This window comes from Lactuca sativa, chromosome 1 (assembly GCF_002870075.4).
Source record: "Lactuca sativa cultivar Salinas chromosome 1, Lsat_Salinas_v11, whole genome shotgun sequence".
Taxonomy (NCBI): Eukaryota; Viridiplantae; Streptophyta; class Magnoliopsida; order Asterales; family Asteraceae; genus Lactuca; species Lactuca sativa.
In genome coordinates, this window is record NC_056623.2 from 134645568 (window position 1) to 134670051 (window position 24484).

Consider the following 24484-nt stretch of genomic DNA (forward strand, 5'->3'; position numbering starts at 1 on the left):
TAAACCTTTTTGTCCAAAAACATTTTAAAGTTCAAAAACAAATCCTTTAGTAATAATAAAATGATAACTATATTTTGTCATAAAACTCATAAAAAAATAAAGATGCGCATTACGAATTTAAAATGAAATAAGTTTGTTTTATTAGCATTTACTAGGTTATAACCCATGGAAACCATGGTTCCCAAAATAAAATAATATTAGTACTTCAAAAATATAATAATTAATCAATGATTTTCAAATAGCTATTAATTTACGAAGTTAGATGAAAGTGACTTTATAATGATTGATTCAAATTAATATGTACTACACGTTACAAAGAAATAAGTTATTACAAACGATAAGATCAAATAGTTTGAAATGATAAAAAGTTATATTAAAAAAAAAAAAAACTAACAATAACTATCTTAGATGTATCATTCATTGTCCAATAACAACATTTTAATACATGCATTCTTTGGTTTCTCACCATCAGCATCAATCCACTAAAATTTTTCCAATTCCTCACCATCAGCAACAACTTCCCAATCGTGCAAAAAGAATACATTGTAATGCCATACTAAAAATACTACTTAATAATAACAAAAAACAAATTAATATACCTACACCTTGACTCTGATCAAGGGCCAACACAACATTTAATAAATAAAGTTAATAAATTTTTGAATAATTAATAAAAAAAAGCATAAACCATTTCTGATAAAACATAATTTATCATGCATATTTCACACAGAAGCAAGCCCACAAATGTGATAATACAATCACAACTTAAAATCAATTAAGGAATAGTTTAGGTGCTTAAAATGACTCGATCGGTGAGATTTTAGCAATGTACAATACTATAAAACAGAAAAAGTATTTAGCCCTCCATTATTAGTTTTCCCTGTTTTGATTCAAATTCCACATTATTACGCATTTATTATGAACCTACATGTTTCTGTCCTGTTTTGATACACAAATATATGAATTTAAGTCATGATTTCACAACTTCAAATTGATTTCCATTTAATATTTCTATAAGAATCAATGGCATGAAAACTAAAGACAAACATGGAGATAAAAACACAACATGAAAATTAAGAGTCTTAAAATGTTCTTCAAATTTCAGTTGTTACCAAAAGTGCAAGGTCTGCCATCCAAACCTTTAATATCTCCATCAAAGTTTGATTAAAATTTTGCACATTTCTAATATAAAAAATGCATATCAATATACTTTTTGCTACAGATTGCTATTAGTAAGTCAGGTGTGAAAAACTAATCACATCCATCTAAATCTATCTTCAGAAAAATTTTATAAAACAACAAAATATATGCAGAAAGATTCAGAAAAAATCATCTAAAATCGTTCATTCTTCTTCTTGTAAGATGGCTGATACGTAGTAAAACATAAAATAAATCTTGTCTAATACGGCTACCGGAAAACAAATCATAATCTAACACAAAAAACTTAAAATAGGATGATTTTTCCCAAAATACCCTTGGGACTAATACTGTCCACGTTTCTGGATTATCCCAACAGTTAAATCTATTTAGTAGTCCTTTTTCATTTACTATCAAATGATTGAAAAATCCCCATAAAGAGAAAAATACAAATTAACCAAAATGTAGTAGTGTCATCCATTTAAGATTAAGAATGTACCTTGATTCCAATAATTATCTATTCCAAAAGCAATCTAAAATCACGTAAAGGACGACAAACATCAAGCTGAAATGGATTGAAGTAACCACATTAACCACCTGTGGTAAAGCGCTACTAAAACACAAAAAACATCTAGTAAGCACCTACCCTTATCTTCCTGCCATAAAACCCAAATAAAACAAACTTGAAGACAAAAATTTATGATATTCAACAGTAAACAATCTGGAATAGCAAACATACATATTTGATGGATTCCAAAGTACTTTTCAGGGAAATAAAAAAGAAGCTCTGGAATTTAGTGTATGTCAGTAACCAATATCTTCATGAGAATTACTTTGGTAATATCTAGACGATTAACACCTAAAATCACCTGTAAGCATAAGATAAAATAATAAATCAAACAAAACCATCAAAGCTATCTATCTTTGAAGTATAACTCCTTGCCATTTGATTTTATTGAGAAAAGGTCGTACCTTGATATACTTATCTTATTGAACTTTTAAAGAGTATCTGATGTAGTTATGAGTTCAATCTAAGCTTATTCCCATGACAGAAAGGATATCAGGAGGCCCCAATTGAAAGGCTATCAGGGAGAAACAAAACAACATATTGCATTTCAAAAAATTTAATCAAAATTAGTTATTGTATACATTTTTAGCTAAGAGAATGCAAAGAAAATATGAATAATGGTTTACTGTGTACCTTCTTTGCGCATCAATTCCAGAAACCCTAAATTCGCAATCATATAAACGGATTTGAATCATATTGCTTTGCAAATCACGTAATAATGGGTCGATTCTGTTGAGATTATTAGGGTTTTGACATTTAGAAATGGAAATATAGAGGAAGAAGCTGCAATAGTTTATTTTGGGCGAGATTTATGAGATGTTATCAGAAGGGAAAATCTGTCTAATTCAAATCAATAGATGATTACTTAGCAAATTTATTGGGATACAACAACGTTTTTAAATTTGAATTGCTGATTTTTTGGGATGACAACATTAGAGGAAGAATAAATAAACGAGCGGGAAGACAAAAATGGGATGAAGAAAAAGTGGATGCGTGGCAAATATGAAGTTTAAAAAAAATGACACGTGGCATTTAGGGGAGGCAATTATTAGGAATGGAGATTAGTTTTTAAACTATGTTCATAATTTAATATTTAGTTAATGTTTATGCCTATATTAGATAATGGGTTTAAACTTAATATATTGTAACCCAAATCAATTGTAGAATAGAACCACGTAGACTCCACCTTTATCCCATCTCCCTCCCTTTCTCGTTGACTCGCTGTTTCCCTACTGGCTTACCGGCGTTGACTATTTTATTCTCCATCTTTCTCAGTTGTCGCCCGTCGTTCGTCCTCTATCTTCGCCGGTTCAGGTCTGATTGTCGTTCTGTAGGTCGGTAACTATGAAAGCGCAATCGTACAAGTTAGTTTCACATTTTGTCAAGTCAATTTCATCTTATTAATCATAAATTACTAAGTTATGTTTTTTTTTTCATCAATACGTTATTAAAATTTCTTTTTTGTTTCAACTACTTTTGGTTAGATTTATATTTCAATTACCATTGAACACCGTCCTTGCGTAAAGTTCATAATGATGAACAAACTTCATGCACATTGGGGAGTTCTTCAACCCTCGAGAATTGCTTCCTTAATCCGTTTATATTCCAATTCCTAAACACAACTTGTTAAATCTGATTATATTTGAATGATATTAAAATCAACAACCTTCAATATTTGATTTACATAATTCTAGATTGGTTGCTCCCGTGTTCAAAACTTGTTGATCTGTCAAAGCCATATGACATCCGGTTTTTGTGAAGAACTTCCGGGTGTTATTCCATTAATCAAAACTAGGATTTTTCTAGTGCAGAGTCTAGATCCTAAATCAATCAAATAATGCTCCGTTCATTTGAAAATAAACTGGATTAGGTTTATGTTTCGAGGTACAAAACTGGTAAGTGATTTGTTTGTAGATTTAAAACATATGATATGACATTGGTCAGCAAAGCTTATGTAATTTTTCACTTAAATCATCTTTGTCACGCAGTTGAGCCCATAAGCAGCTCATAAATATACCCAAAAGGGAAAATTCGGTCTTGCCTAAGATCAGGGGTGATATCTACTTTCTGATGAGTTATTGTTAGCCACTTCTCATTTGTGTATTTGATACTTTGATTCCATTACATTGATATCCTTTTCATGTGGACGTTGTAACAAAAATCATGTTCTAGGGGCAGTAGAAGCCAATGCAATTACACCGTTTTCAAAAAGGAGATGTAACTCAAAATTAATAATGATATCTATATGCTTGTGTATAAAGTACATTTACCTTTGAAGTTTTATAGAGTTTCAAATCGAACACCTCGAAAGGGTGTGACTTGTTAGTTTCAAAAGCATATCATTTGGAACAAGGCATCAATGTTAGTCAATATGTTTTAGATGTATGGTGATACTAGATCTGGTAATAGATTAATTCAGAATTGAAAACATCTTTTTTGCTAATTATGGGGGTCTATAAAGGACCTTGTCAAGAAACTTATTATTTTCTTTTCTTTTTTGCGTTTGTATATTTGACTGTTTGTTGATATGTAGTGATAGGTTAAAATTGCCTGAAATTGTGTTGAAATTCCTTTTAATGTGAGGTAATAATGGATCTTGTAGTCGATTCTATAATGGTATTTGGTGTTGATTTGTTTGAGGATTACTTAACTGAAATTTAAATGATTTTTTTCCTGAAAAACAGGTTATGCAGTTCATTTAAGTGGGTAACTTCTTTTTAATAATTATGATGGCAATGTAATTGTTATTCCATATGAATACTTAGCTATTTATATGTTGGTTAAAGGATCAAAAAACTTGTCACATAATAGCTACTGCCATGATATTGTTGTTGCAGAGATTTTTATCAGACTGTTTCTGGTTAAATAAGAAAACCCAGCAGCCTCTTTTGTATTTCAAATCATCAGCAACTAGCAGTTTCAATTGTGGTCCTTTTCGGGTTTTTAAATATTTACGCTCCTTGCATACAAAACAACTAAGTTTAGCACTAATTAAGCTATAGAAAGGCCTTTGAACAAAAAAATTAAAATCAACGGTCAAAACACACATATACACATTGTTCACTATATGGCTCCAATATGAAGTTGAAACTCTAAGTTTGGGGATAAAAAATTGGCATTTTTATGACACAATTAGAGTTCATATAATCAACTCTTTTATTTCAGGTGGAAACGTTTGAAGGTGCATATGCATGTATTTTATTTTAATCACATAAAAGCTTTATTTTGAAGAATTCGAAGGTGCTACTATTATTGAGATTTAAGTTGCTTGATGTGATTTTAGTTGCATATATTAAATAATAATAATTTGGATTTTATGTAGAGGCGTTATGTATGAGATCCTGATGACATTGAAGCACAAGTGAAGGAAACCAGTGAAACCAACTTTTATAACCCACAACGTGTGGAAGAATTTCAAAGTTTACTGAGACACAGGAAATTTTGAGAAGGGTGAAGGGTCATCAATCCATAACTCATAATGCTTATTCTCTCCGAACTAGGATCATCTTCTTCATCAACTGATGTTCACCGATATGACGTTTTTTTAAGTTTTAGAGGTGTTGACACTCGACATAGTTTCACTGATCACCTTCATAAGGCCCTCATGGCTTCCAATATCACTACATTCTTGGATGAGGAAGAGATCGAAACAGGGGAAGATCTGAAACCGGAATTGGAGAGTGCAATTAAGGCATCTCGGGCTTCTATTATCGTGTTGTCCAAGAATTACGCTTCTTCAACATGGTGCCTCGATGAATTGGTGTTGATCCTTGAGCAATGTATAACATCCAACCAAATTGTCATCCCCATCTTTTATCATGTGGAGCCCACGCATGTTAGGAAGCAACAAAGTAGCTTTGGGGATGCAATGGCTAAGCATAACCAGACAATGGAGGCAGAGACAAATGCAAATAAAAGAAGTCAATGGGCTCAAAAGATGGACCAATGGAATAAAGCGCTTACACAAGTTGCTGATTTAAAAGGGAATGATGTAAATGGCAGGTGACCACTTTCTTAAACATCTTTTATGCGGATTCAATTTTGTTCAATTAACACATGAAATGTCAACATCATGCCCTCCCATTAATTTCAATAAGTTTCTTTAATATCATCAAACTGACATATATATTTGATATATTAGGATACATAAGACGCACAAAATCGAATCTAAGTTTCTTCTTATGTGATATCATTAATCAATTCATAAATAGATTGACACTTCCAATAAATTTGACATGTTTGCTGTGCATTTTGGATTTGATCATAAGTTAGTTCATTTAGATAAACCATTTCAATTATTTCATATGCTTTCTATTTAAAAACCAAATATTGAACAATTTTCTTTGCTTCCACTATTATTTATACCATACTACCTTCAAATCATACTGTCTTTTATGATAAGTAACTGTTCTTACTTGTAATTAGTAAAGGATAACCTGACGTTTTTCTCAGATACATTGCAAAACCACATTGATAGTTAAGTTTGATGGTTTTGCAGAAACGTAATGAAGGTAGGTGGCTCATTAGTGAAATCTTGTATTGCAATGGTTGATTTGGTCTTATCAGACATGCACTGATAGTTAAGCACTTAAGTTTGATGGTCTTGTATCACATTGGTGTTATTAGATACTTATATGGTTAGAAGTGCAAACAGAATATGGTTTTTTTGTTAACAATATAATTAACAATAATACCTATGATATAATTTTGATTTGGATCTTTGTATTAATTGAATCTCCAAATCTGGTTTGTTAGTTTTGTAGATTGTGTTTTGAAGTTTATAATAAATAAAATTTCAGGCTAGAAACAGAGCTTATCGAAGAAATTGTGGGGGACATCTACCGTAGATTACATGTACCCTTAAGGAGTGGGCAACCGCTGCTTATTGGGATGGACTATCATATTAACTTTGTTACTTCATGGTTGAAAGATATATCCTCACATACGGTAGACATACTCACTATTTTGGGTATGGGTGGGATCGGAAAGACATCTTTAGCCAAATATGTATATGATTTACATTGTCATGAATTCCACACAAGCAGCTATATTGAGGATATCAGTAGGAGATGTGATGGAAAGTTTAATGGGCTGCTTGATTTACAAAAACAACTCTGCGGTGATATTTCAAAAGCAAGTTCAATTCAAGTTCACGATATTTCAAAATACACCTCAAGGATAGAGAATATAGTAGCCCGTAAAAGGGTTTTTCTAGTTCTTGATGATATCAATTGTCTTAATCAGTTGGATGCATTACTTGGAAGCAAATGTTTTCACCCTGGAAGCAAAATCATTATAACAACAAAGGACACATGGTTGACAGAAAGTTGTGCACTTTTCAAAACAAACATTAAACCCAAGCATGCAAAGCACTTGCTTCAAGGATTAGATGAAATTGCATCCCAACAACTTTTATGTTTTCATGCATTCAGGTGCAACCATCCCAAAGCGGGTTATGAAGAGGTGTCAGGTAAGCTTGTGAAGTATTGTCAAGGGCATCCATTGGCTCTTGAAGTTTTGGGTAAGTCTCTACATAATCGAGATGTGGCTTACTGGGAAGGGTGCATGGAAGGGCTACAGAGAGAAATTGGCTCCCGTATAAATAATGTCCTCAAAATGAGCTTTGACTCTTTGCCATCCAAAAATGATAAGGACTTGTTTAAGCACATTTCTTGTTTTTTTGTTGGAATAGATAAAGATGTTGCTGAAACAATATTAGAGACATGTAATATCAACACAAAATCAGGGATCACAAATCTCATTGAAAGATGCCTTATTAGTATAGGATGGAATAATGAATTGAAAATGCATAGGTTGGTTCAAGAGATGGGAAGATTTGAAGTACGTCAAGAATCACTTGACAAGCCATGGAAAAGAAGTCGGATATGGTGTCATGATGAGTCATTCAGAGTGTTGAAACAGAAAAAGGTAAGGGGCCATGTATACTTGTTATTATGGTGCATGTTCAATGTATTTTTTATTTTTTTGTATATAATATTTCATGGCATTATGTTTCTTTTTAGGGTAAGGGAAATCTTGTAGGCCTTGCGCTTGACATGCGGATGCTTGAGAAGAAGAAATTGTGGGCATCATCTGAGCTGAACACAGATGCATTGAGTAACATGGATAATCTGATGCTACTAAAACTCAATTATGTGCAAATGAATGGGTCTTATGAGAACTTTCCGAGGGAATTAAGATGCTTGTGTATGCAGGGATTCCATTTAAAGTCTATACCTTCAGACTTACCTTTGGGGAGTCTTGTTGCTCTTGATTTGTCATATAGCAATATAGAGTCATTTGTCATTTGTTATAGTAATCCACAACTTGAGGAGATGAAAAAGGTAACTCATCTTCGTTTATTCTTATTCCATGTTGAGTTGAATATATTCACTAGAATTCTAACTTATCTCCATTTATGCAGTTCGACGAATCGTCTGTAAATGGAAAAAGGTTTCTTGGATCACTGAAGATTCTTAATTTAAGTTGTTGTAAAAAACTTTGTAGTCTTGGTGAATTCTACAAATTCCCTGCACTTGAGAGGTTAATACTTAGAAAATGCATTGGTTTGGTTGAGATTTGTGAATCAATTGAGCAATGTGTTGAACTTGTCTTCATCGATTTGAGCTACTGCCACAAGCTTGAAAAATATCCAAGAAATATAGGCATGCTAAAGAAGGTTAAAACAGTGTTGCTAGATGGTTGTAATCTCAGTGAATCTCAAATCAAGATTAAGGATATGGATTCACTGGAAATGTGCAAGGTTAACAACATTGGCATAAACACAAGAACCACTTCATCCTCCTTTGTGGGTATCATACCAAATGATTTGAAGTCGTTTGCGGTTTCTTTACCGAGCTCTTTAGTAAGGTTGTCACTTGCAAATAATAATTTGACCACTGAATCATTTTCCATGGACTTCAGATGCCTTTCCATGTTAAAGGAATTATATTTAGATAATAATCCTATCGATTCCATGCCCAGTTGTGTGAGAACGCTTCCTAGGCTTGAAATACTTGGTATGAGGAACTGTGATAAATTGAAATCAGTCGAGTACCCTCCACATACACTAAGATCGTTGTTGCTTTGTTCTCTTCGTAATGACTCTTATGTAGAAAAAGTTGTATTTGATCCAGAAATGTCCCCACTCAGGTTAAAATTAGATTGGATATATTTAGAACATTCATCGTATGAAATTGAAGGCATGGTGAAAATCCAACCAATGGTGGGTGTTGAGGAAAAGGTATTACGTGGCTTGGGTTGGACTAATTTACCCTTCCTTAACAAAAGGAGCGTGGGAAATAATTCTACAGAATCTGAAATTCAGGTTTTGTTTAGTCAGTTGTGTGTCTTTATATGAATATGTATAATATAATTTTTATGGTGGGTAATGCAAGGTGGTTGTATTTTGCAGATGTATTATGAATTTGGAATATTTAGCACAATTTATGTAGGTGAAGATATGCCGGATTGGATTAGTTGTAGAAGCAAGGGGCCATCAATATCATTTATCATCCCATCATCATCATCTCCGAACAATCTTACTGGACTCAATTTCTGCTCTGTGCACACGTTGCGATTTGCTGATGATTTGTTTCCTTTTTCTCAATTTCTGGATGAGAGGTTTCTACATCCAGATGATCAGTTCCCTTGTTTGCCAATAATCACAATTAGTAATGTAACAAAGAACCGTATATGGATATACCAACGTCACTGGGACAGAGTTATTGTAGGTGGAAAGTGCTGGGTGTTTTTAAGTCATTGGATGTTTGGGATGAATGAGATGGAGGTTGGTGACCAAGTTACTATTACTGTTACAGAGCCATATTATGAACTTTCAAAGGAGTGTGGGGTGAGTCTTGTGTATGATGATGGAGAGAAGATGGATGAAGAAGAAGAAGATGCGTTGGGTTATTACAAGTCATGGAATCACATCATTGGTGGTGATCTCTCTCCTTTTCAAACAACAACTGGAGAATACATCTTAGACAACTTGAGATTTTTTGTGTCTGACATTGAATTGTCTCCGTATCATCGTAAACTTGTTGGAGATGGCGCCCACTATCAAGGTAGATCTCATTTTTTTGTTAAATATTTTATTGTTGTGTCTTATGTTTAATGATCCTACCCATGACACAACTTCTTTGAACAGATGGATAATGACCCAATTATTTTAAATAGATGGATCATAACCTGATTAATAGTAAATAGATCATATGACCCATTGGCCCATTTATTATTGACTTTATAGACCTCTAATATGAGAGTTTGTTTCTAGCAAATACAAAAAATAGTTCTATTTTCATTTTTAAATGGATCGATCAAGATATATGATGGGTTGACCAAGTATTGAGCCATCTAATAGGGTTGGTCAGGTATTTTCATATGTTGGATCCCATAAATATATTGGGACCCAGTTCGACTACTTTGTCCACATGGATCATGGATGTGTGGGAATAATGTTCAATTCATAACTTTTCATATATTTTCAGAACAAAAGGATGTGTGGTTCAGAGCTTTATCCCGAAGGAACCCTGTCATGATTGGTCACACACACTCCTGAGGTATACTTTTTGACACCAAAACCTTTCTCTCATCGCATGGCTAAAAGGCATACACATCTAAATATTTTTTCTATCATATCATGATTGGTCGAAAATGTAACAAAATATGAGTTATTTGTCTAATGCTTTCTAACCATTTGCATGCAAAGCTCTCATCCTCGTTGCACCCTTACTCATGAGGAGCAGGCCAAGCAACTAGTTTTAAAAAATTGTACAATATTTTATAGTTGAGTGGAGGCATAGGATACACAAGGAATTACGGAGCACTAATCCCTTCATTAAGGCTCCGAGTTCAGTGTTTTTAGTTATTAAGACTTTTGGTTTTTATTTATCTATTTATTTTACTTTTATGTCACATACATGATATTTGGGCAATTAGTATCAATTATTTTTAGTTGATTTTGAATTTCAAAATTTTGGTTGCAACTAATAGAGTCGACCATACATGGACATTTGGTTGTAACTTTTGAATCATTAAATACTATTACGAATTTCTATGTAAAATTTGTGTAAACACTATGTGTCAAAATCACCAAGGTCGATATATAGATCTGCATCTTTGATAGATGTTTATAGGTCTTCTATGTTGATAACAAACTTCCACACTTTTGAAAACAATAAGGAATTTGATTTAAGAAATTTTATTGATAGGTGTCTTCCTAGTATAGTATAGGACCAAACAACATGTTGAGAATGCATAATTTGCGTTAAGAGTTTGGAAGAGTTGATGTTGATTAAGACTATATGGTGCCATGAGGAGTCATTTACTCTGTTTAATCAAGAAATGGAAGCACCGAAGAAGCTTAATTGAAGAAAGCTGAGAGATTTAGAAGATTACAATCAACAATCACATCTTTAAATAAGTGTGGCATGCCTATCAGTTGACAAAGGTGTTTGAAAGATTTTATTGAAAAAAAGAGGTCATGAATGATCCTAATCCATTAATAAGGAAGGATGCATTACATTTTGGCTCAAAAAGACATTATATGAAGCCTCCACGATGTGGTTATCACTTCCACATCGTGGCGTTTGTTGTTATCACGATCAAACTTTGTCCACTATCACCACCATGCCATGGTGAACGTTTCCCACACTATGGCCGATTTCTGCACATTTTTTAAAGTTAGATCTTTTGGTTCATTTTATACGGCACATTTACATTCATGAGCAGAGAGTCCATAAGTACTATTTTTCCATCCATTATACAAGATGTCAACCACATAATTTTCGATTTCAATCTCGCCACTACTACCCATGGGGAGTTTGTTCCACTTTCCCTCTTTAGCTTTTATGTTCTTTAATTGTTTATGCATGAAATGGGGACATTGCATGAATAAAGTATGGGTTAGGGGGTTGAATATAGGAATGCAAGCATACTGATAAAATTAAATAAAAATGACTAGGATTTTAAAAAAAAAATTAGAATATAAAGACTTGAAATAATAGTCTAAAAGTGAATCTAGTGAAAAACTGTTATATTGTTGTGTTGAGTCCTAGGTTGCTAGTATTGTGTGGGACAATCTAGTGCAAGTTTTGATGCTTAATTGAACCAATATATTTTATTTTGTATTTGTTGCTCGTTATCCTAGTGAAATGATGAGACAAAGACATAACCTTGTTTAGTTTGAGGGACATAATATGTTTAACATCGTGTATCTGAAATGTATCCAAGAGAGCTTATGTAGTTATTGCACTTTCGACTAATACCTCTAACCAATAACGGTTGAAGTTAAGTTCCATTGCTTAAGCATTTGGTTTTCTTTTTAGGATTTCTAGTTTTGAGTCAAAAAGTGAGTCGAAAAAAGAAAAGAAATAGAAAAAAAAAAAGAAAAAAAAGTTGCAAATTTGAGTGAATAATAGTCTACAAAGCTATGATGATCAAATATTATGAAGAAAAGTTCAAGAATTCCAAAAATTACCAAGTTATTATTATTTGTAATTTTTCTTTTTTGGTTATTTTACCATATGTATGCTTAGGAGCTTAACCAAAAATTACCTTGAGGTAAAGAAAGGTTTTCGAGGATATATTCGAAGGGATGCATAAAATGAATGTTGTTTAAAATAACTAGGAAATGTTTATAAGACTTGTGAGTATTTAGAATTGGGGGAGTACTTAGGAATCATTAGAAAAAAAAATACATGTATTGCAGGCTCAATGTAATGGATAAGCTTAAAATGAATTGTCTTGTGCGATGTTGGTAGCTAGGGTTTGGATGACAGTATGATGACTATAAAATCAGTTTTTCTTGGGGGCATGCAAAATTCAAGTGTGCGTATTTTGATATTTGTATATTTAATCATATATTTTGTGCAATATCTTAATATTTTTAGCTATAATTGTGTTTATTTTGGGACAAAAGATACTTAATATGTTTAAAATTTGTTTCGTAGCAGCAAATACATGCTCGGGGTGAAAAGGAAGCAAATAAGGAGCTGGAAGCAGGAAAAAGTGGGCTGAGACAAATGAAGTCAAAGTATAGAAATCTGAAGCCAACGTCATGGGGAATTCTATTTGGTGAGTAGAAGATTCGCGATCTGAGAAGATGACTTGGAGAATACGCGTGGAAAAAGATCACCATGCCGTGGAGCCTATTTTCTACGGCGTAGGAGGCGGAATTAAGTAAAGTATAAATATCGACCATTAGGTTGAATAGAGGGACTTTTGGCCGATTTTCTAGAGAAGTATAGCGACAAAAACCCTCTGGAAAGTATTTCGAAGTTCAAAAATCAATTGGAGCTTAATAGTTTTGAAGAGATTTCAAAGAAAACAACATTGATCCAGTCTTTTGCTAGTATTTAACATGTCTAGTTTTATTTGCATTGATTTTGTATATTTTTCTGTTATGATGAGAGGCTAAAACCCTTTTAATTTGGTTGGTGAAGATGAACCCTTTGAACTATGTGTTGATAACGATTTTATGATTAATTATTGTTGGTTTTTTAGTGTTGATTAATCAAAACCTTACATGTTTTAGTTCTAGCCTTTAATTTCCTTGATATAAGTTTTGTGTAGTCGATGATCATTCTACATGCATGAACTTGATTACCTAATGGTTTATTATCATTAAATTACTAGAGCTAGGGTTGAACAAATTTTAGATTAGGTAATTAAAGCTAGTAACTTTAATTTTGTTAGAGAGCATAATTGATCCATAATTTATGCTTGGTTGCTTGACTTGATCATAAGAAAGTAACTATTAGATTTCTTGTCACATCCATAAAAATTCACAAAAATTTAAAACTTTTCAATCAATTCAAAACCATTATTTATTACAAAATGTTTTCAAAATAGTTCCATATCAGAGTATCCCAGAAATCCAAACCATAAAATGTGAGGAAGTGTATGGTAACACCTTCGCCTTACCGTGATCATCATAAGTACCTGAAACAAAACTCATAGGCTTAGTAAGTTACCCGCAAAATACCAACACCATACAAACAAGAACAATAGCATATCAAACAATATGCATATAGAGTCTACAATATGACTGGACCGCACTCACTGAGCTTTCAGTCTATCTGGCCCACTCTCAAAACCTTCAGCATGTTTGGTCCGCCCTTACCGGGCCTTTAGCCTGTCTAGACTGTTCTCCGGGCCTTCAGCCTGACTGGACCGCCCGCATCGAGCCTTCAGCCTATCTGTGTCGCCCTGGGTCTGTTAGCCTTCCACACAAAGAAGGACCGCCTCAACCCAACCGCAATCACACAATCAACACATAGATATCAAAAGCTAGCTAGCATGTGCAAATAGTCATACAAATCTAGCAGATCACTAATCATAGCATTATCCTATATCCAGGATACAGATCTAACAGATCAATAAGCATAGCACCATCCTATCTACCAAGATGCATATCTAACAGATCACTAATCATATCATCATGCGATAAACCAAGATACAAATCCATAAAGGGTCGGCTTGGTGCCTTAGACCCTGTTGATATAGTGAGGAGAACTCACCTCACACTGCTGAAGTCCTGCAGACAAAACCCTAGTTGTTGGATGATAGATTCTCGAACTGTAAACATCAAAACAACACCCAATTAATAATTGGGTTCCAATCCCAAAGCCCAACTCACACTCCAAAGGCCCAAAAGTCAACCAATGAACCAAAGCCCAACATATGGCCCAATTTTCCAAATTGGGCCCAAACCGTTACATGGTCTTACCCTAAGGCCCAACCATTTATTCTCATCCCAACACTTCGCATTCTGATGGTCCAATATCTCATAATCATCAAGGCCCAATTATGGCCCATCTATGGCCCAAATTTCCAAATTGGGCCAAAACCCGTCACATGGGCCTTACCCTAAAGCCCATCCAAATATTCTAGTCCATATACTTGTTCTTGGATGGCCCGTTAATAGCCCAATCACCAAAGCCCAATACAAAGGCCCAACTCAATGCCCAAGCAAAATTAGGGTTTTCACATAAAATGGCGATTAGGGTTAGGTGTTCTTACTTAACCCATTAAGGACTTAATCCATTAAGTCCATCACTCTACTAGGTCAAACATACAATGTGGACGAAATTAATTCATAATTCCAATTCAAAGGTCCAAACATGCGGGTCCCGACAATTCCAAATTAACATATCCAAAATTAGGGTTTTCTAAACCCTAATTAGGGTTTCCAACCCAATCGTGTTACAATTAGTCCATTTGTTAAGTTTTTAGGATAATTTATTGTTAATTTAGTCAGGCACCACCCACTACCACCTCGGGTAGTGGTGGTCAACGGCGGCTCACGGCGGTGTCCACCACCTCAAGGTGGCGGTGACGTATTTCCTTAATTATTTCGGCCAAAATAAAATTTTACAGCATAATATACAAATGAACATACACACACACACACTCAGCCACCCTTGTGGCGGCAGGCGATGGTTGGAGGTGACAGCCACCACCTCACGGTTGTGGTGATGGCTTTTCTTGAAATATTCGACCAAGCGACCAATACACACGACACACATTAACAGCAGAAACACACACACACACGCTTGCCCGAAACAAGAACACAACCACCCACCTCATGGTGGCGTACGGCGATGGCCACCACCTCACGTTGGTGGAATTGCAACAGAAGAAGAAGATGCGAAGAGCGTGGGCGACTCCGTCTTGCAAACAACAGCAGCGATGGATCACAACGTCTATTCTTCAAATTGTCCACTGCCCCGTCATCTATGGCAGCCTTCGTCTTCAACGGAAGTGACTGCAATGGTGGTTGTTCGGCGGTAATTACGTGATACCAGCGACGACTGAATGAAGAGGAATAAATGGCGTCCTTCGCCTTCGTTGACAGCAGCATCGGCGGCCACGGCTAACAGTCGGTGACAGAGGGTGGCATGACAAACGACTAGCTAGAGAAGGGGGGATACACGACTCGACAATAGTAACCACATCGGTTCTTGTCTTCATCGGCAGCAAGAGCAGTGGCGGTGGTCCACGGTAGCCTCGAAGGTCCTGCGGCGCCAGAGGTCTTAGGAGGGACAGGGAGGGTGGCGGTTGTGTATAGCTTTAGGGTTAGGGTTATTGGGTATCATGGGTTATATATTTCCTACTTATAATCATCCTTTAGCCATAATTACATTTACAACCCCTCCCCCTCAATTTCGTTCAACTTAGATCCATAATTTACACAAACAGCCCTCTGCTTTGAGAATCTTTTGCAAAACTAATCCGAAATTTACCTTTTAATCTCGGAATTACACTTAGCCCCCAAATATCTAACTTATGACATATTCAACCCTTCATTCTCTAATCATTGCAATTTAAGTCGCCATTTTACTCTTTAGCCCTTGCTTCCCAAACTTTATTACAACAAAGACCCCAATCCTTCTTTCCTTACAACGATCGACCCGATGACAACTAGCACTTATCAACTAGTGCTCCATCACTAGACAACCCCCAAAGACCACACAACTTTTAGAAACCAGATGAACATCTCCTAAATCCCAATGAAACCGACAGTCTCTAATGCTTGAAATGATACCACACTCAAATCTTGAAGACCAAAAGACAGCACTTATCAACTAGTGCTCCATCAGTAGACAACCCCCAAAGACCACACAACTTTTAGAAACCAGATGAACATCTCCTAAATCCCAATGAAACCGACAGTCCCTAATGCTTGAAATGATACCACACTCAAATCTTGAAGACCAAAAGACAGATGCTCCAACGAACCTCAGCAACGAGCCACATCCCTTGGCGCTTTCATCCGCCAATCAATAACGGTTCCTAAAACCACCGAATCTTGACAATGCTGAATAAGCATCCTATGGGACCCTATCCGCAGACCTCCCACATAATACCCCTAAACCGATCTTGACCGTAAACCAAATTAATATTGAACACTCCCAACCCGCAAATAGAGAAATGACCTTTCATTAATCATTAATAATTCACGACATGCAAATGGCATATGTCATCAGTTGAAGATATAACCCAACACAAGAAGGGTAAAAAACCCATAGACACACTTACCTAAACCCTTGGAATGAAAAACTCCATCGTGCAGTTTCCCTCAAGTGTTACACTGAATCCAGCCCTGCTGACCTCCCAAAAGCTCCATCGTGCAGTTTCCCCGAGACCCTCCAATATATGCACCTGATCTGGTCCCCTCTTCCCAATGTGCCCCAAACCAATCTCCCACTCTCGGGCTCTAGAAATCATATCATTCAGGCTCTCACACCCTGACTCACTCACCAGCTCAATCGTCCACAGCTGAACTATAGTAGCTGAAATAACCTCAGCCCTAAACCGGACTACAAACTATTCCTAAGACTGTAACAACGTAAACTTTCAAAACACTTTTTCATTTTAACACATAATTTCATTCATAAACAAATCCCAAAATCCAATGTTTCACATATTATCCGAATAAAACAAATCCCATGATCTCAATACATAAAATCCCTCAGTGTGTACGACTCATGCCGGCGCCTTCCCGCGATCCTCGCTGGTACCTGAAACACATATCACATAACACAATAAGCATAAATTCTTAGTGAGTTCCCCAATCTAGCCTCCGCCTCTAATCACATAAAGTAGTTTATCTATAATTAGCAACGATTCTCATAGGCTAGAGTAATCCCTTCCTATAATCTCCCAGAAGGGAAAAATACCATTTTACCCCTCCAATGGTCCAGTTATCCAAGTATTGACCAACCCTAGAAGTCAACGCAAATCAACTCCAGTCAACAGTCCAATTCTGACCAGACTCGCCGACTGCACCCGTGCGACTCGTCGAGTCCCATCGATTCTCAGTGGACTCAGGAAGGCCCAGCTCGTCGAGTTAACCCCTAACTCGTCGAGCTATCGCATGATTCAACTCATCGGGACAAACCCTAAGCTACTCGCCGAGTCGGCTCCTCACTCGGTGAGTCTGTTAAGACTCTTCTTGCATTCAAACGATTTAAGGTGGAATACTTCCTCAAACTCTAGATCCATACTCTAAGGGCTCATTTACCACGTAAAGGCATAAACTTTACGTCCATGCATGGTATTTTGGGCATGAAATGCCAAGAACATGATCTAAATGGGGTTTTCACTCATAAATACCAACAAGGCTGAATAAAGCAGGAACCTTTGGGTGATAAAGACCTTCTAAGGTCCAGATCTGGAGTTCAAGCCTCCTCATGAACCCCAAATCCTCAAAGTCCCAAAATGAAAGGAAAAGAAGCCCTAATTTCAAAATGAGAGATGTACTCAAATATAAGGGAAAGCTTCGAACTTGATGCCTCCAATAGAAGCTCTTGGACGAATAAGCAGTAGATCTATCAGCCTCTTCTCAATCCTAGCTTGGAATCCTCCTTCCTTCACCAAAAGTGCACTCAAAACTCTCAAGTAAGGCTCAAGACCCTCTCACAAGCTCAAGGGTCGATTAGGGTTTCTTCTCTAGGAGGTGTGGCCGCAAATGAGGCTATAAGTGCCTTTAAATAGGCCCCAAACCCAGGGATCTTGGGTTTCCACTTACAGCGCCAACTCAACGAGTCTACTCTTGGACTCATCGAGTAGTTCATTAAACTCGCGTGGCCACCCCGCTGCTACTCGACGAGTTATGGCACCAACTCGTTGAGTAGATCAATGATTCTCAAAATAAATCATTAAAAATAATATAACTGGAAATCCGGATGTTACAAATCTCCCCCACTAGAATCAGACTTCGCCCTGGAAGTCTCGCTCCGCAAATAACTCAGGATGCTGCTCCCGCATCTCCGCCTCTGGCTCCCAAGTCAACTTGGACCCTCTCCGATGTTGCCACTGACCTGAACCAGGGGCACCTCCTTATTCCTCAGAACCTTGATCTTCCGATCCAAGATCGCGATCGGCTTCTCAACATAATTCAGGCTCGCCTCCACCTGAATATCCTCTAGAGGCACTACCGCCAACTCGTCGGCTATAGACTTCCTCAACTGAGACACGTGGAAGGTATCATGGATCTGGCTCAACTCCGCAGGTTGCTCTAAATGATACGCTACCCTGTCCAACCTTACGGTCACTCTGAAAGGACCAATGTACCGGGGCCCCAGCTTGCCCCTCTTCTTGAATCAGATCACTCTTTTCCAAGGAGATGCCTTCAGGAGTACGAAGTCTCCAACCTGGAACTCAAGCTCGGATCGTTGCCTATTCGCATAACTCTTCTGGTGACTCTAAGCTGTCAGCAATCTCTGCCTGACCTGTTGTATCTGCTCCGTCGTCTGAAGCACTATTTCAATGCTACCCATCACTCGCTGCCCTGCCCCTCCCCAGCAAATGGGAGTCCTACACTTCCTCCCATATAAAAACTTGAAGGGAGGCATACCAATACTCGAATGGTGATTGTTGTTATAGGAAAATTCAGCCAATGGTAAGTACATGTCCCAACTTCCTCTGAAGTCCAACACACATGCTCAAAGCATGTCCTCGAGCGTTTGAATCGTCCGCTCACTCTTTCCGTCCTTCTGTGGATGGTAAGAGGTGCTGAAATGCAACCTCGTGCCCAACTTCTCATGGAATTTCTTCCAGAATCTGGAAGTGAAACATACATCTCGATCTGACACAATCACGATCGGTACTCCATGTTGCGGTACCACCTCTCTCACATACATCTCTGCCAGCCTCTCTGCGAAAGAGCTCTCGCTGATAGCAAGGAAGTGAGCGCTCTTCTTCAGCTAGTCAACGATCACCCAAATTGTATTAACACCCCTCGCGGTCCTCGGCAATTTGGTGACAAAATCCATGGAAATCTATTCCTACTTCCACCGGGTAACCTCAAGTGGCTGCAACTTGCCATGCGGACGCTGGTGCTCAACCTTAACCCTGCGACAGGTCAAGCACCTCTCAACAAACCACGCAACATCCCTCTTCATACAGGGCCACCAATAGTCTCTCTTCAGGTCCAAATACATTTTAGTGGCCCCGGAATGGATCGAGAACCTCGACCTGTGCACCTCCTCCATCAGAATGGTACGTGTCCCGCCCAAAAACGGCACCCAAATCCGACCCTGAAAGGTCATAAGCCCTCGGCTATCAGTAACAAACTCAGGTATCTGCCCGATCACCCACTCTCTCTTGCGGTTTTCCGGTCTCACTCCCTCTGTCTGGGCCTCTCGAATGGTGTCCAACACCGGAGTCATCATCATCAACCTCATACAGATGTCTCGTATCAGGGCACTCTCCGACCTACGGTTCAGGGCATCGGCTACAATGTTCGCCTTGCCCGGGTGGTACTAATCTCACAATCATAATCCTTTACCACATACAACCATCTCCTCTGGCGCATATTCAGGTTGGGCTGGTCCATCAAATATTTCAAACTCTTTTGGTCCGTGTATATGGTACACCGAACCCCATACAAATAATGGTGCCAAATCTTGAAGGCGAACACCACAGCCCCCAATTCCAAATCATGGGTGGGATACCTCATCTCATGAAGCTTCAGCTTCCTTGACGCATATGCTATCACATTCCCTCTCTACATTAGTACCACACCCAATCCCGATATCGATGTGTCACAATACACCACAAAATCCTCCATCCCTTCCTGAAGGACTAACACCGGGGCTTCGCATAATCTTTGGCGAAGTGTCTCGAACGAGGCCTGTTGCTCAGGACCCCAACTAAAAGCCACGCCCTTCCGGGTCAACTTGGTGAGAGGAACGACAATCTTGGAGAAATCCTTGATAAATCTCCGATAATAGCCGGCCAGCCCCAGAAAACTCCTGATCTCGGAGGGGGATCTTGACACCTCCCTTCTCATCACAACCTCAATCTTGGCCGGATCGACCAATATCCCATTCTAGTTGACAAGATGCCCCAAGAACTGGACCTCTCTTAACCAGAAATCACACTTGGAGAATTTATTAAAAAGCCTCTCCGACCTCAATACTCCGAGAATCTCTCTCAGATGCTCCTCATGCTGCTCTTTAGATCTCGAATATACCAGAATATCATCGATGAACACGATCACCGACCAATCCAACATCGGACTGCACACCCTATTCATGAGATCCATGAATGCTGCCAGTGCATTGGTGAGCCCAAAAGGCATCCACGAACTCGTAATGCCCATAAGTATTCTTGTTCATGAGATCCATGAACGCTGCCAGTGCATTGGTGAGCCCAAAAGGCATCACCACGAACTCGTAATGCCCATAACGATTCCTAAACGCCGTCTTCTGGATATCTTCATCCATCACTCTCATCTGATGATATCCAGACCTCAAATCTATCTTGGAGAACCAAGACGCTCCCTGCAACTGACCGAACAGATCATCGATCCTCAGTAATGGATAACGGTTCTTGACCGTCAACTTGTTCAACTCCCGGTAATCAATGCACATCCGGTGTGAACCATCCTTTTTCTTGACAAAAAGGATCGGAGCTCCCCACTGCAAGCTACTCGGTCTAATAAACCCCTTTCCCAACAGCTCCTGAAGCTGCGACGATAACTCCTGCATCTCTGGCGGCGCAAGGCGATAAGGCGCCTTGGAGATAGGCGCTTCCCCCAGAACCAAATCGATGCAGAACTTACACACTATCGGAACATCATCAATCGAACTCGGCCTCTCCGCGACCACTCGTGTATCCATCACATAAGCTACAAACTCGTTGCAGCCCTGCTGTAAACTTTATCTTGCTCTAGCAGCCGAACAAAATGTTGACCCACATCGGGTACCCTCGCCATATACCATCAGCACTCCCCCACTAGGGTCTTGTATCGTCACTATCTGCCGCTCACAATCTATAACTGTCCCAAATCGGCTCAACCAATCCATGCCCACTATAACGCAAACGTCCCCCATCGCAATCGGGACCAGATCTATCGGAAACTCCACGTCGAAGATCTCAAGTATACATCCTCGAATCACATCAATAGCATACACCGCTTGCCCGTCAGATGGAAACTCGTAGAGGTCGACTCAACACCTCTCGTCGAATACTGATGTGCTGACTAAACACTAATGACACAAATGATAGACTTGCACCCGAGTCAAATAACACCAAAGCAGGTACAAAATTCACAAGAAAAGTACCTACGCATATCATAAAATAAGCACAATATCTCAACTCGGCATAAATAAATGAAAAAATATGTACCAGCCACGACATCGGGTGCTGCACGGACCTCCACTGCTGTCAACTGGAAGGCTCTCCCGCGAGCCTTCGGTGCCTCGGCCTTCGTTGGCCGGATCTCAGTAGCTCGGGCAGTAGGTGCAGATCCCTGTGCTGATCCCTGCAGCAGCTGTGGGCACTCGACCTTCCGATGGCAGTTCTGGTTGCAATGAAAGAAAACCGAGAATCCCTTGGGGCAATCCCTCGCATAATGCCCCTCCTTCCCACACTTGTAGCACACCCCAGCTCTGCACACCCCCTCGTGACTCTTGCCACACTTCCCACAAGTGCGGCCCTTTGGACCCCCAGATCTCGAATCAGCGGGCTTTGCCCGCTTGGCTGCCGGCTGAGCCTACGCCGGTCACCTGTCCATCCTCTGAGACTCCGCCTTCTCCCTGACCTGAGTCTCCAACACAATCTTCCTCTTCCGGTCATTTTCCTGGAGCTCAGCAAATGTCCGGTATGACGAGTTCGCCACGAACTCACGAATATCCCTCCTCAGTATGCTCAAGTACCGGCTCATACGTGCCTGCTTAGTAGACACGTGCTCATGGAAAAACAACTCCCTCTCATGAAACATCCTCGTAATCATTGTCACAGACTCAGTTCCCTGCTTGAAGGACAAGAACTCATGGGCTGGACGTTCCCTCTCCATAGGGGGAACATACTCATCTCGAAACATCGCGGTGAACCTCTCCCAGGTCACTACGGTAAGATCTACAGTAGTGAAGTCTGCCGTCACAAACTTCCACTCGTCCTTCACCCCCAAGCGAAGCGGGTTCAGTGCAAACCGAACCCTTAGATGCTCCTGACACGAGTAGGTGTAGAAGCATCCCTCGATATCAGAAATCCATCTAATCGCAGCAATCGGATCCTGCGTCCCATCAAACTCTGGTGGCTTCGTGTTTCTGAACTCCCGGAACAGCAACGAGTCACCCAACTGCGGTCTGGCAGTAGCAACAGCTGCAGTAGCCGCATCAGCCGTAGCCTCAATAACCGCTGCGTATCTCTTGTCAAACGTCTCAATCAAAGTGGTCTTGATAGACCCGAACATCTCCGGTAACTCTGCGCGGATAGCCGCAGCCATCTCATCGTGGATCATCTGACGAAGCTCCTTGTCACTCACGCTGCTGGTCTCTGGTCTGTGGCGTGTCACAACCATGATGTCTCTGAAATACAACATAAAAATATCATAGACTCGCTCGAGTATACTCACACTCGACAACTCAACCCTACTTGTTCCTTAGTATCCTAAAGATTCTTACTTGGACTGCTCACTGATTCGGTGCTTCCAATAGTACGGGCCCTATGCTACCTTCCACACCGCATCAACATTCACCCCAATTCCTCCTCCTAGGAACCCAATTCACAAGTACTCTATATCTTGCTGAGCATAGGCTACCTTCCGGCAGATCACTCATAAGCTCCTCACTGCTACTTACTCGCTCTCGAAGTATCTCATAGCAACAGTAATCTCCTAGGCTAAGGCATCACAAATCAGGATACTCTAGTCCTAGATATGAATACCTAGCCTACTCTAGCATGCATAGCATATCACATAATATCACATAACACATAATGTAAGGGTATTTTGGGAAATCACCGTTCGGGCGCTGGCTGATCGTACACACTGCTTCGTTCTGCCTTTCTCAAAATCTTTTACTCTTTTAGAAAAATTGTTTCTTTTCTGAAAATTTTCCTCAAATCCTCAGTTTGAGTTCAGATGTGCCCGAAGGTGCATCCGAATCCCTCAAACCAAGGCTCTGATACCAACTTGTAACAACGTAAATTTTCAAAACAATTTTTCATTTTTAACACATAATTCCATTCATAAAGAAATCCCAAAATCCAATGTTTCACATATTATCCGAATAAAACAAATCCCAAGATCTCAAAACATAAAATCCCTCAGTGTGTATGACTCATGCCGGCGCCTTCCCGCGATCCTCGCTGGTACCTGAAACACATATCACATAACACAGTAAGCATAAATGCTTATTGAGTTCCCCAATCTAGTCTCCGCCTCTAATCACATAAAGTAATTTATCTATAATTAGCAATGATTCTCATAGGCTAGACTAATCGCTTACTATAATATCCCAGAAGGGAAAAAGACCATTTTACCCCTCTAATGGTCCAGTTATCCAAGTGCTGACCAATACTAGAAGTCAACGAAAATCAACTCCATTCAACGGTCCAATTCTGACCAGACTCGCCGACTGCACCCGTGCGACTCGTCGAGTCTGATCGATTCTCAATGCACTCAGGAAGACCAAACTCGTCGAGCTATCGCATGATTCATTCCATTGGGACAAACCCTAAGCTGCTCGCCGAGTGGGCTCCTCACTCGACGAGTCTGTTAAGACTCTTCTTGCATTCAGACAATTTTATGGTGTAATACTTCCTCAAACTCCAGATCCATACTCTAAGGGCTCATTTACCATGTAAATTCATAAACTTTACGTCCACGCATGGCATTTTGGGCATGAAATGCCAAGAACATGATCTAAATGGGGTTTTCACTCATAAATACCAACAAGGTTGAATAAAGCAGGAACCTTTGGGGTGATAAAGACCTCCTAAGGTCCAGATCTGGAGTTCAAGCCTCCTCATGAACCCCAA

At 38.9% G+C, this 24484-nt stretch overlaps 1 protein-coding gene across 4 annotated transcripts; it reads left to right on the forward strand.

Annotated features, from left to right (window-relative positions):
• The first annotated feature begins 2882 nt into the window (after positions 1–2882).
• On the forward strand, positions 2883–13171 carry LOC111895072 (disease resistance protein RPV1). 4 transcript variants are annotated; one of them, XM_042902727.2, is made up of 9 exons: positions 2884–3069; positions 4871–4945; positions 5028–5707; positions 6505–7633; positions 7729–8049; positions 8130–9032; positions 9120–9774; positions 10198–10269; positions 12664–13171. In XM_042902727.2, the coding sequence occupies exons 3-8, from the start codon at positions 5184–5186 to the stop codon at positions 10266–10268; spliced, it is 3603 nt and encodes a 1200-aa protein (XP_042758661.1). In that variant the 5' UTR covers positions 2884–3069; positions 4871–4945; positions 5028–5183; the 3' UTR covers position 10269; positions 12664–13171. The 4 variants fall into 4 exon arrangements, with proteins under 4 accessions (XP_042758664.1, XP_042758661.1, XP_042758666.1 ...); XM_042902732.2 differs by lacking the exon at positions 12664–13171 and adding an exon at positions 10419–10701; XM_042902730.2 differs by lacking the exon at positions 12664–13171 and having other exon boundaries at positions 2883–3019; positions 10198–10701.
• Positions 13172–24484: the final 11313 nt, after the last annotated feature.